Raw genomic sequence first — 14173 nt, forward strand, 5'->3', positions numbered from 1 at the left:
ACCATGCAAATGTAAGTAGTATTTTATGTTTTGCATTGGTAAAGAAACAGGCCCAGAGCAATTAAGCAGCTTGGCTCAAGGTCACACAGCTGGTAAGTCATGAAGCCTTGATTTTAAACGAGGTCCAGCTGACTACAGCTCATTCTATTTCCCTATTTTATCAAGGCCCTTTTCTCTCTCAAGATAATAAGCATCTAATCACATTTTAATGAGACAAACTTATTTCTGTAAAAATATTTGCTGGCGACATTACCCAAGGGTAGCATGACGCTTATAATAACTGGATCTCCTTAGCAGTTGCAAATCTCAGGGTCATATGAGAAGAGAGCTCATCCAGATGAGAGAGACAGCAGTCAGTGGGGTCCCATAGCCTTCATGCATGAGAGTCTAGGGTTCAGAGTTGAGACGAAGAAAGTTTAATAGCTTCGGTTGCAAAGAAAGAAAGAAACCAACCAAATAGTTCTGAGCATCTTTGCTGTCATGCCAGAATCAGAAGATGTCAGAATCTCAGGATAAAAAGCTGTGCCACGCAAGCATGTGGGCAGTGTCTCTCTGCGGTGCTCAGTGGGTCCCTGTCCTGCTCGCTACAGTATCCTATAGTTCTTAATCTCTGGTGGAGAAGAGAAAGGAGGAGCCAAGGATTCTGCAGACTGTAGGGGTTTCAATGGTTACTCACACGCATAAGACATTGAGAAGATGGCACATATAAAGATAACCATTTGCCAGGCACTAGGCCCTTCATCCATCCAACCATCCATCCATCCACACTTAGATCTAACACGGTTTACTGAAAGTATCAATACATTGAATTTCTAGAACAATCCTGGGAAAGAAACACTTTAAATGAGATACTATAATTATATTTTATAGCAGAAGAAAAATTTAGTCTCAGAGAACTCACATACTAACAAAAGGTGAGTCAGGATTTGAACTCAGGCCAACTGAGTGTACAGACTTCATTTTTAAGGGTCAGCCTATGTTTCCACTCAATGTTGGCTGAGTGAATGAATAAGTGAATAAACTGATAAGATTCTATCTCCACATGTTGTTTACCTTTTAATAAATAAAGCAGCAAGTCAGTGGCAGGAGGCTGAGCACTGGAGTCAGCCAGAGCACTATTCAAATTCCAGCACTGTGACTTATTAGTTAATAAGTATATAAAACCAATAAAGTGAGGTTCAAGATATCATCTCGTAGAGCTGTTACAAGGACAAAGATAAGGCACGACATCTCATAAAGCTAAAGATTTTCTGTATATACCCTGGAGAAGTTCTTGCTCATAAGCACAAGGAGACAAACACAAAAACAATCACTGTAGTATTTTGAGACACTGAAAAATTGGAAACGGTCTAAGTGTCCACCAACAAAAGATTGGTTATATTCATGCAATGGAATATAGGGATTAAAATGAATTTAGAGACAAATCCCAAAAGCTTGTTGAGAGATTAATAAGGTAGCAGAATGATACATCCTTATACACATTTGACAAACACAGTGGTAATATATATTGTTTATATATATATATGGAACACATACAAACATATGTGGCAATATTATAAAAACATGCCCAGGAATGAGAAACATGAACTTCGTGATAGGACTTTAGGGAGAAAGGAGAAGTACCGGTTTCAATCGATTTTACAATTGTAAAATCCGATTTTACAATTGTATTATATTTCAAAAAAGTAAACATGGCAAAATATTAAGATGTCTTAAAAATGGGAGGTAGGTGCATGGACTTTTACTCATATTATCTTTTATATTTTTGTATATTGAAAAAAAAACTCTAAGGGTTTTGTGTTTTAAGATAACACATGTCAAATGCCAAAGACAAGGCCTGGCACACAGCAGCTGCTAAATAATTAGTAGCTATTAGTCAAGTCAAGGCAATGAGATTATATAAAAGCACTAGTTAAAGAAAAATAGTGATTTAAGCAACAAGCTTTGCCCAAACACAAAATTCAAGAGACTAAAGATGATTAGGACATGAGGGGAAAATGGCACAATATAATTTATCACATTTGTCAGCCTCTTTCATGCTAAGTTTATTTCAAGTATGCCAGGATTTATATTTGTTATATATGGACACTTCTAGGCACACATATATGTAATTAATTACATGGCAACTTTAATTTTTTTCATGAGAGTTTAATTTCTGCTTCCTTTCCATGCTTTACGTCATATTGTCTTGTCTACAAAACTTAGAGCTACCTATCTTATTTTTCCACTCGAATCAGTCACACTTTTCTACAACCACCAAGCTGGACAACACAAATTTCATGTTTATGATAAACAGTACGCGATAAACAGAAGTTATTTTGCGCCGCAGCTCTACCAAGACAAGATGGTATAAGGAGAAACAAACACCCATTGGAAAAGGCAGGAGAGTCTATTCTTAACTTGGTGTTTTTCAAGCTGTGCAACAAAGAGTCTGCAATTGCCTTTCGAATATAACTGAGACCGATCTTGTTGATTTTAAATAACACAGTCTTTTAGAAATGTATTTATGTGAAGTGATGGGCTAGAGCAGTAAGGCAGTTTTCCTTCTGAGTTTTGGGTATCTTAGCATGTCAGTTCCTTGCCATAAAACCCTAGTCTTTGGCTACCAGAAAAGATGGAAGACAAATTTTCTCTGTGATAAGGAGACTCGTATTTCCCCTATCGGCCAAGTTTTCTCTCCTTTCTGTGTGTATTACTGCTATTAACTGACTCCATGGCCACCCGATCCCTTCACTAAGGTAGGATCCAATCCGGAGACAGTCAGGCCATGTTCTAAAATAAAGCCAGATTCTACATCCTTCACGTCAATGCAATCCCTACTCCCCGCTTCCTTCCCGTGGGCCCTTCCTCAGTTCAGGCTTTGATCCCAGCACCTGTTGGGCAGGCATTTGTAGAAGATGCTGTGATGTGCTGCCCAGACTTAGTCCCTCAGTTGTTGGAGGCATTCTGAACTGACAGCCCACAGCCCCTCTGGGCATCGCCCTCCCTTAAAGAGCTGCCTATGTCAAGGTCACTCCACATTCTTTCTCAAGGGCACCCCACGTCCAACAATGGGTTGATGTAAGTTGGCCGGGAGAATAGCCCTCTAATTCCCAATGGGGACAACTCTCAGTTCCAAAACTACCCAGGAGGGCAGCTGAAGCCATTTCTCCTCTGCTCATCCTGCTTTTTTCTATTCCCTTCTAGAAAGGGATGTTGCCACTGTAGTTGTCCATGGAAGAGAAGGACCTGTGCACGAGGACATCTCCAGGTCCTCCAGGTCCTCTTCACTCACCCCCTGTGGTTGGGGAACCACAGGCCTCCTGGATGCTCAGTCATTCCCCAGGCCACCCAGCATGTGCTGAGCACCATCTATGTCCTAGGCAGAGACACTCTGTCAGCAGCCTGCAGTCCAGTGCGAGGTGGGTGCCCACACAAGCGAGGAGACACAGGTGAAAAGGCAGGGAGGGTCGTGTGCCTGGGAGGGAAGGGCGGTTTCCCAGGCGTGGATCCAGCTGGGGGGATCTCAAGCCGAGGAAACAGCAGGAGCAAAGGCAGAGGGTGACGGGAAGCCCCTCGAGGCTGCAGAACAACCAGCCATTACAATGGACTCCCACATCCACCTCTCGATCTAGCTGATATAACTAACGTCTCCTGGAGGTCACTTCAAGCAAAACTCACCCCCCACCTACATTTCCCTCCACCACCACCCCCTTCAAAAAAAGGAGTCACTCCCAGGGTGCTCTCTAGTAAATATCCTGCTTGTAAATTTGTTTCAGGAATCAAATCTGCATCAGCATTCATGCGGTACCATGATAAGATCCCTTTTCCTAGTCCCTGTGGTCGAGTGGGTTACGGGATCAACTCCGATCAACGACCTGCGAGAAGTCACATGAGCCACGTAGAGGCCGAGCACCTAATTGCCAGTGCAAAGCCTTTAAAGGGCTCTTCACTCTCCATCCTGGTAACTGGCAACATGCAGGAACATTCTGTGAGCCTCCATGACAGTGATGAGCAGAGCTTACGGACAACCAGTGACTGGGCAGGTAGCGTGAACCAAAAACAAACCTTTGCTTCTTCAAGCTATCAGGATGCTGGGGCTGTTTGCTGCCAGAGTGAAACCTATCCTCTCCTGCCTAACATACCTGGATCGTTGCCACAGCCTCCCAGCTGCCTTTCCCGCCTCTACCCTGCCACCCTCTCCCAAATCTGTCTAAAGGTCTAAAACAACCTCTCCCCTACCCCCAAAGATCTGAGGAAAAACATCAAAATCCTAAAGTAAAAGACTGCTCAAGTTCAGATGCTATTCTCAATCAAAATCTCTGTCTCTGACTCCAGCTCTCTTTTTCTCTTTCTCTCACCCTACCCTCTCTCCCCATCGGCCTTAAAACTTAGGATTCCCCCAAAGCCACGTTTTCCTAGGCCCGAAATGCCCTTCTGCCTTTCTCTCCAAGTTCTAGCTGTCCCTCGAACCTCAGCTTGAGAATGACCTCCTCCAGGAAGCCCCCTTGGCTCCCTTCTCCTCTCTTTTTGCTTTAGTCCAGTCTGATTTAGATTCCCTCCACTGTGCACGTAGCGTTTCATTTCCTTAACTGTCTCCCGTCTTTGACAATAGATTCCTCGAGGGCAGAAAAAAATGCCTATTTTGACTTTGTGTTGCTGATACCTTGGCACAGTAGCAGGGCCGGGCCGAGCACTTTGATCATTATTTAAGGTATAAATAAACGAACCACAGAATGAATCAATCTGTAACCTCAATCATGTTCTACCATAAAGGACCTGTGTAAAAGTAAACTGAACACTCGTCTTGAATATTTGTTCACTAATTTCCTGGTGACTAGGTATTTGATGAGAAAATTCTTTCATATTCCTTCAAGTTCTATTTTTTTCTATGATTAAATTTTGGACTTTTCCTCCTCTAGCATTCTCTTTCCAATGTGTTGCTTTATTCCTAGTATGGGAACTGGCAAATGTTATCTATCAGTAAATATTTTCATCTTTGTGGCCGATACAGTCTTTGTATCAACTACCTGGCTGTAAGTAGTTAAGTCATAACGACTCAGTTCTGCTGCTGTAGTGCAAAAGCAGCCACGACAACATGTAAATGAATGAGCAGGGCTGTGTGCCAATAAAACTTTATTTACAGGGGATCCCTGGGTGGCTCAGCGGTTTAGCACCTGCCTTTGGCCCAGGGCCTGATCCTGGAGACCTGGGATCGAGTCCTGCGTCGGGCTCCCTGCATGGGGCCTGCTTCTCCCTCTGCCTGTGTCTCTGCCTCTCTCTCTCTCTCTCTCTCTATGTCTCTCATGAATAAATAAAATCTTTAAAAAAAAACTTTATTTACAAAAACAGGAAGCTCTGTGTCAATAAAACATTACTTACGATGATGAGAGGAGGGACAGTTTTCTCCTGCGGGTCACAGTTTGCAAGCCCCTCTTCTAGTCTGTGTAATTCAGAGAGTGAAGGCTGGGGATAGGCAAAATACACATGGTTTGAGATGCACACAGGCCACTGAATGCTCAATGGGGAACTTGCCTTTTGGGGAGGTCGGTCTTGCCCAGCCAATGCGGTGGGATGCAAAGTTCATGTGTTACCAGTTTATGGATTATCAGAGTCTTGGATTTAGAGAAATTATTTCCTTTGAGACCCTACTGGGTCTGTGATCTCCTAGATTTTTTTGTATTGGCTTAAACAAAATACGGGCCTACTGTGTGAATACGAGGGCAAATACACAAGGCTCACCCTACACCCACTGTGGGAAGCCACAGTCTCTCTTACTTAACATCCTTGACTGCAAAGATGGGAATTTAGTTTCCAGAGAACTAGTATCACTTAGAAAAACAATGGTAATACCCCCAGCTACCCTTAATCAAGGACCTTCTATGGGTCTGGTGGTAAGGGCTATGCATACCCAAGAGCTAACATGTATTGAACAATTTGCATGTACCAGGCAGGGTGTTCAGTGTTGAAGATTTTATCTCATGAATTTTTCATCCTGCCCATAATGCAGGTACTACAGTTCTCCTCTTTTATCCAGGAGGCCCAAAGAGTGAAAGCAATTTGGTGAAGGTCAAATTTGCTGAACTTGGAGCCTACAGCCTCTGCCTGTTTTGCACTGTGTGCTACCCCTCAGTGCCAACTGCTTGCCTCAGGGGAGCTGACCCAGCCTCTCAAGGTCACTTAAGTATCTCAAATTCTGTCCAAGTTAACCTCCTGGGGGAGGCAATGACTCTATTCAGGGTTTGTAAGAAATTCTACCTTTGAGGTGTTGGAGATGAGGGGAAAACTTAAACCCAAGTAACAAACTGAGGGCTTTGTTAGAACATGTCACACTGAATAAGAAGCAAAGAGTGTTGATTTTTTTCAACCACATTCTCCCATCATTTTCCACCTCAGTTGTTTGTTAAACCTAATTAATTGCTATAACAGAACCCATCCAGGCAAAATATCAGCAGGATAGATAAATGGCTGATGAATCAGCTTTTAATATTTAATCCCAAATTGAAGATAAATGTCCCAGCCTACTACTTCAACCAAATTCAAACTTTTACTTATGAAGTAAGTCTTTGTTCAAAGCAGCCCAGTATAGCTTTGGCCTGCTCTTTATTTAGTCGTGTTATTACAGAACTGCCTTATAGCTAGTACCTTAATTATTCATGGTTTTTGGCAAATTAAGCCTCGTGGCTCTCCAGTATCTAGACATAGAGGAAGTGTCCAATTCCAGAGAAATTATGCCTTCTCAGCTGTGCCAGCCAGGCAATAATGTTGTTGCCAAATTCTGCATGAATAGGTGGGAGATCTTATTTCACTTACAGTATATGAATAAACAAAACATCCCCCCAGGGACTGCCAGGTATTTCATGTAACTAATATCTCCAGCACCACCCTTATATTTCTCTCTGGAGTGACTGAACCCTGGATTTCCTTACAAACAAAACTATTTAGACTACAAGCAAGAAACATGACACCTTTTTATTATCAAGACGATAAAAAATCGGGTTCAATAAATCTGTAACCCTATGGTATTTCCTGTTCATATGCCAGTAAACTGGGCAGTACCACTGAACATTCCCCTTCATGATATAGAATTTGTAATTACTGGATAGCAATAAGGGTATTCTAATGATGAGCCCCCGCACCCTGTTAACTCGAATTACTGCGGCAAAATACTTGGAAATGTGTTTGTCATTAATCTTTGTACTTACCTTGAAAAAGAACTATTTTTTAGGGAGCTCTAGCTTTGAGATTCTAATAAGGCAGGTGCAGTGGACATTACGGATCTCACCCCAACTGAGCTCTGACCCTCCCCCACTGTTTGGCAGCTATGTGGTCTGCCTGAGACGAACCTCACTCCCAGCTACCAGCTACGGGAATGGGTCTGCTCCCCCACTGGCCTTAGCCCATCAATGTAATTAGTGTTTCTCAATAGTTATATTCATTATCATCGTCTTAAGGAGCCTTGTAGATAGTTTTTTGTTTGTTAGTCACCCCCTCCCCCTACAAATTCTAATGCCAAAAGTATACTGTGTATCTGTTATGTATGCATATCTGTGCTTTATACACAAAATGAGGAAGATTTTTTGTGCCCCCTTCCCATTCCCAAGAAATAATTTTGGCCTCTTGGTGGTCCTATCACTCCCATTGAGAATGCCTGATCATAATCCCATTCCCTGTGCCATACATACAGTGCATGGCACTGAGGGTGGGCAGACCCTAAATTAACCTATCAGAGTGCAAACTCGGAAATTTTTTTTTAATAGCCTTTAGAGATGAGAAATTTTCTTTCTTTCTGGATGGGTTGATAGGTGGATCTAAGCTCTGGAACCACTGCAACTATCTGCTATCATCAGGAAAGAAACCAGTAAAGAAATAGCCAACACATGAACAAGAGAAGGCTAAAAGAATAATGAGCAACAGGCATTGGGCCATGATCAAACCATACCTGCAGTTCATTCAACTGCTCGACTTTCTGGTTTGTCAAAAGTCCCTTCTTTTTATTTTGTAGATTAAAGTTGGGTTTTCCATTATTATAAATTCCGAATGACAGAGCAGATAACATTTATTGAACGCTTCTTAAACTCTAGGCACTGAACTAAATATCTTATGTGTCAAGTAATTCTTTTATCAACCTCTGTGTTTAGTACTATTATATTTCCCATTTTATGAATGATTAAACTGAAGCAGGGTAAGATTAAATAACTTAATCAAACATAGGCAGAGGTTGGATTTATTCCTATGTCTCTCTAACTTGGAGCCTAAGGTATCAACCACTTTATTTTCCTGCCTTACAGTTCTAAACAATTTAAGTCACTGCCTTCTTGCTCAACATTTAAAAGGCATTAGTGAAAATGGTGTTTCTTTGCTAGCAATTAACTTGCGTTTGTGCAATGAAAAAATCTATGATTCTCCTAAGCCTTAAAATATTTTAAGAATTCTTACTTCTCACAAAGCATAGGAAACTTTAAACTTGGAGATCATTTCCTACTTGACCATACTCATAAAAATGGCCATCATGATTTTAGATGTCCTTTCTTATTATCCTGAGTGGGTATTGGCTCAGTCACCATCCATTTTACAGAAGAGAAAACTTACAGTTTGGCAGGACAGTCCTTCAAGTGGCTGTTCTGCTTAAAAATAATTATTGATACAACTTATAAAAGTTTCTCCAACATTAAAAAGCAAAAACAAAACTCTATGGGGGGTCACATGTCCTACAGACCAAAGCAACAATGATTGTCCCAAAGACAGAAAGGCAGAGAGGCACACACTTCTGGCTTCAAGAAGCCAGGTGATCTGTCTACAGTGGCCAGATGGGCTCTATCCACAGCTTTGTAATACTCTCAAACCCCCACATGCCACCCGGCGTCTCAGTCTGGCCTTTGCATTCTCACAAAATACAAGACGACAGGGACATGTTTTCTAAAGCAAGAGTCATGAAAGCATGAATCAAATGTTGCTCACATTATAATGAGGATGATACAGATGTCAGCGATGTCAAGGGAATGCTGATTTTTTACATCGCCCCAGTTTAACCTGAGGGGCTATTCTTTTAATTTTGCTTTATGGATGGAAGGCTACAGCTTGTCAGAACCAGAGGCTTGATGGCACATAGGACTCATTACAATGAGATGCAAATTCTAGCCAGAGTGGGCCTGGGGTCAGAGGAAGGGGGACTCTAGGATCTGCAACAAAGCTACTTCCACATCGGGAAGAAAACAGGATGATGTTTTCGTGATGATAGTAAACACCAGGCATAATCTTCCTAAATACAATGTAGATTAAAAAAAAAAAAAACCTCAAAGATATTAACAACTCAAGCAGAGGACTTTTAAATCCACAAATGACTGTCCAAAAAAATAAAAATAAAAAATCCAGAGAAGCAGCAGTCCCAGAGAAGATGAATGGTCTCCTAGTTGAACAAAGTTGCTGCATTTTTTGCCTGCAGGATGGGACCCAGCAGAGAAATAAAGAGGCTGTGTTGTGCGAGGGGAGTAAACCCCAACGTAAGCATTCCAACCATCTGCCAGGCCAGCCCTCCCTACCCTAGCCATCACCCTTCTGCGAAGTGTTCACAATTTGCTGTCCTTCCTCCGCAAGCCAGTAGACACAGAATCAGCTTTTCCTGGCTCTGCCTTGCAAGTTGGGGCTGCCTGATGGAAAACTGAAATAAAATCAAAGGAAAGAATGCAAACCCAGCAAGGCCCCTCTGATGGTAAACTGGTGTGAAATCGCCGGTCCCCGAAATGCTCACCCCCCATCCACCCCAATAAAATGGAAAGGAAGGAATCATCTGAATGTCAAAGTGTGGCTTCCTGCAGCCAGACCCTGCTGCTGCTGCTGCTGCAAAGCTGCAAAGCTGCAAAGCTGCAAAGCTGCCGCTCTCTCCGAGCCAAGTGCCAGGCAGTGGGCACCATCACTGTGTAACATGTCTCTGCAAGTGCAGGTCCTAGCTCGCAAGTGCCCCCGCGCCCAGTGGGCACAATCCACAAGCTCTGTCAGGCAACAGTTACCCACACACGCTGAACCCACACATTTGACCCCAGAGTCAAGCAGCCCTCTAGGAGTCGAAAAGAGCGAGGCAAGGGCGGAGGGGGAGAGGGAGGATAAAATCCTACAGGTGGAACGGGCTTCCCAAGAGCGCCTGGCATCGCGCGGCGCCCGGCTCACCTGGTACACGTCCCGCAGCCCGCACCACGTCCGCAGCACCTGGTGGCACGCCCGCAGCCTCTCCGTGTACCATCTCCGCAGCGTGGACACGGTCAGGTTCCACACGAAGCGGCTGCCGCTGAACAGCAGGTCCTCCACTCCGCACATGAACACCGAAGCCATGCCGCCTGCTTCCCCGGGACCCCGGGGTGGTGGGGGGCGCGCCCCGGCTCCCGCAGCTGCAGCCCAGCAAGCCCCGCCGCGGCGGCGCGAGCGCCTGGGCTCCGGGGCGCGGGCTCCTGCGGGCAGCCCGGGGGCGGGGGCGGGGGGTCAAGCCTTCCCCGAACTCGGCTTTCACCGGGCGCCCCGGCCGGCCTCCCGCCGCATGCTCGGGATTGGGCGCCCGCCAGCCCACGGCCGCGGCTGGCACACGCGAGCCCAGTGCCCGCCCCGGCCGCCCCGCGCGCTGGCAGCGCCGAGCGAGCTGCGCTAAGCTCCGCCAGGCGAGCCCTCTGCGCTCCCGGGGCGCGGGCAGCCCAGGCCGGCGGGGACTCCCCCCCGCGCGCCCCGAGCGCGCAGGGCAGGGGCGGGAGCGGAGCGGCTCGGGGCAGGCAAAGACCAGGGCTGCATTTCAGCCTCCCGCTTGCACGTACGTTCTGCGCACACACACACACACACACACACACACACACACACACGCACGCACGCAGCAGCCGGAGCCTCCTAAACCGCCTTGGGGAGCATCTCACTGCACACTACAGGGTCTTTGCTCTGTGCACACTGATGAATACCTCCGGGCAGCCACAGAGGGGCAGGAGGGGAAAAGAAAAAAAAAATCCTCCGAAGCATCCCTCTGGACCCCACTTCCCTGGGGAGCTGAGACGGGGGGGGGGGGGGGGGGGGAACAGCCCTGAGCGTTTCCTTGGTTGTGCTGGAGGCAGGAGATGAAGACACCAGTCTCAGAGCAACGGTGTCTGTGTCTGGCGTTGGCTGCACAACCTGGTCTTTGCTCCCCATTTGAGGGTCTCCAAGAACACGACAGCCTGCCTGCTGCTGCCCCCCCGCCACAGGGCAGGTTCCCTCAGCTTCCCGCCGCGCTAATTCCAATGCAGCAAGGCAGTTCATGAGAATTACAAAGAGTGTGTTCTTGGTCTCCAGCGAATAGCTCCCAGTTACTGTTTGCTGGAAAATAGAAGCTCACAAGAGAATCTCTGGTTCGGTTCTGGAAAATGCAGCCTCTGGATATGTCTGGCAGCAGCTAGTTGCCAGCACAGAATGGCACAGGTAGTTTATTCTGGACTCAAAACTGAAGGAAACTGTTTGACCACTCATGAAGTCACCAGATAATTAATGTTTTTTTTTTTTAAAAGTTCTCCCCCTGGAATTGATATTGCCTAAGGCATTTGGGAAAAGGAGCCCAAGGAGCCCCACATACCGCCAGTCTCTGTTTAGAATATGTGTAGATTTCAGTTCCATATAACAGTATAACATTTCTTACAGCAAAAGCACTGCAGCAAATTTCAGGATGTCTTTTTTTTTTTTTTTTTTTTTTTTTTTTCTGAATCCATCTGTAGGACAATTGTCAATTTTATTGGTGGTTTCACACCTGGGCTGTTATCTTGGCTATTGAGTGGCAGGGAGGTAAGGCGCCAAAGCCTTTCTCCTGAACTAGCTCAGAAGGCTTCAGAACAGATTATCGACAAGTAAATCAGCTTTATTTCAGGTTTCAAATGTGCCTTTGGAATCTTAATTCAGGTGAAACTCAATCAGTCAGAACACAAAACTGTGTTCTCAAAGTGCCTATTGTTTTGGGAATGCCCATGATCGGGAAACTTTTAAATGACGTTTCTCCTACTATTTTTACTTCTTTTTATTACTAACAAAATCACCTAGGAGTTTCTGTTGAATTAGTTCACTGGACACAAGACCTGATCCGAGATCTGGAAACAATTCCTCCCGGTAAATCTACTCTATGCGCCCATGAGTATGAGCATTCTGACGATGTTTCCCAACATAATGGTCACAGTGTTTCCACAAAATAAACTAGGTCCTACAGAATCAAAAGAAACTGAACTAAGTATGGTTCGAAAATGAAATGTCATCCTTCTAATGGAAAACTACTGATCTTCAAAAATGGAGTGTTAGTATGAGTGAATGGAGGTGGTACATTTATTTAACGATGCAGTGTGACTGTATTCTCGGAAATACCGGGCAGCAAAGGGAATACCAGAATAAAACCTCCAGCAGGTCAATTATCTCTGTCTCATGACACTAAGCTCTCAGAAGAGATGCTCTAGAAACCAGGGCTATTATCCCTCTGTGCACAGGTCTAAAGTCACTGCTCAAGTCCAACCTCAGTCATTTTCATTCCAGATTTCCAAAGTTGGGGGCTTATACTACTTTCTGGAAAGTGGGATGTGGTGTCAGGGTTCTTTCTCCAAGTGCCAGGTCTGATCCAGCAGCATCAACATCATTGGGGGAACCTTGTGAGGGATGCAAGTTCTCAGCCCACTCCAGAATCAGAAACCAGGGGTGAGGTCAGCAATCCCAGCCTTCACGCGGCCTCCGGGAGATTCACACTAAAGGGAGAAAAGCACTGTTGTGGGGCATGGTTGGCAGAAGCCATGTCTCCTATGAGAAACACACGTGACTTCAATTCCTGTTCCTAGAGACCTGTACAAGCTCCTTAAACCCACAAAGCCTCCATGTCCTCATCTATAAAATTGGTATAATATCAGAATCCACCATCTAGGGTTTTGGGGGAAAATTAAGTAAAATACTGCATAGAAAGTGTTTACTGTAGGGGCACCTGGGTGTCTCAGTGGTTGAGCATCTACCTTCGGCTCAGGTCGTGAACCCGGGGTCCTTGGGATCAAGTCCGCATCAGGCTCCCTGCAGGGAGCCTGCTTCTGCCTCTGCCTATATCTCTGCCTCTCTCTGTGTCTCCCAGGAATAAATAAACAAAATAAAATAAAACAAAAAGAAAGTGTTTACTGTAGTAGCTGGCAAAGCGTAAGCACCCAAAGAAAACTACCACCACCCCTCAAATCATGAATTGTTTCCATTTTTTGTATGCAGATAAAACAGAAGTAAGGTGGTTTTGGTATTGTTTTTAATTTCAACTAATCATGCACATCTATTTTCCTACACCTTTTTATGGGTTGGAGGTTATAGTTGGTGGTGATTCGCTTGCAGGGAGCAATTCTGTTGCTTTCATTCAAGTTCCCAGAAAGCTTTTTGAATCTCCATCTTCCCTGGCACAGCCAACCTTTGCTGGGGGACTTGGAGAGGCAGTAGATGCTCAAAGATGGACGCAAGACAAATAAAGACACCAACATCCACTCTGATGCTGCTTCTTACACAAATAGCTTCCCTCTTCTGTGGAAGAAGAAGTTTGAAGCTCCAGGACAGGGAAGGAAAGGCAAGTTCCTCCTCACCAGAGACCAACAGGGGGTGGGGGTGTTGGCAACTGAACCCAGATGTGCAGCAGTGGAGAAAAGAGTGACCCAAGTGTGGCATCATTCTTAAAATGGACTAACCACACGGGACAAACCAAATCCCAGGCACACACCCTTGGTCTAAAATTTCCACTGGAAAGGGAGCTAAATCAAGCTGGCTTCAAAATTATCTTGTTCATAATTTATTTTTCTTTCTCTTTCTTTCTTCAATCTTTCTTTCTTCAATCTTTCTTTCTTTCTTTCTTTCTTTCTTTCTTTCTTTCTTTCTTTCTTTCTTTCTTTCTTTCTTTCTTTCTTATTTAGGAAGAGGACTTTCTTTCCTATTCAGCATCACAGTTCCCTGCAATACACTGTAATTTCCTGCAGCTCTCTCTGGGGACCTAAAAAGATGCTTCAGGTGACAGCATTACTCATACACCTGGGAGTTCTGCTACGGAGGTAAAAGAGAAATTGTCATTATCCCTGAAGCTCCTGTCGGTTTTCCTTTGAGCAATCAGCAGGAAGAAGAGCACAATGCTGGGAAGGCAGCACAAAATGCCAACTCCAGTCTCTAGAAAGAGCTAGCCCGTTGGTAACATAGCAGCTTCCAA

General features: G+C 44.9%; 1 protein-coding gene across 2 annotated transcripts in view; it reads right to left on the bottom strand.

The window, feature by feature from the left end:
- FRMD4B (FERM domain containing 4B) overlaps positions 1 to 14173 on the bottom strand; it is a 322158-nt gene that overhangs the window by 164075 nt on the left and 143910 nt on the right. The window contains exon 1 of one of the 2 annotated variants that reach the window (XM_041764328.1): positions 10147 to 10762. The exons of the other annotated variant lie outside the window; for it this stretch is intronic. Coding sequence (XP_041620262.1) covers positions 10147 to 10308 — 162 coding nt within the window. The 5' untranslated portion in view covers positions 10309 to 10762. Of the gene's footprint in view, positions 1 to 10146; positions 10763 to 14173 lie in introns of those variants that run through there. 2 annotated transcript variants of the gene reach the window in all.

The sequence above is a fragment of the Vulpes lagopus genome, chromosome 7 (genome assembly GCF_018345385.1).
Source record: "Vulpes lagopus strain Blue_001 chromosome 7, ASM1834538v1, whole genome shotgun sequence".
NCBI lineage: Eukaryota > Metazoa > Chordata > Mammalia > Carnivora > Canidae > Vulpes > Vulpes lagopus.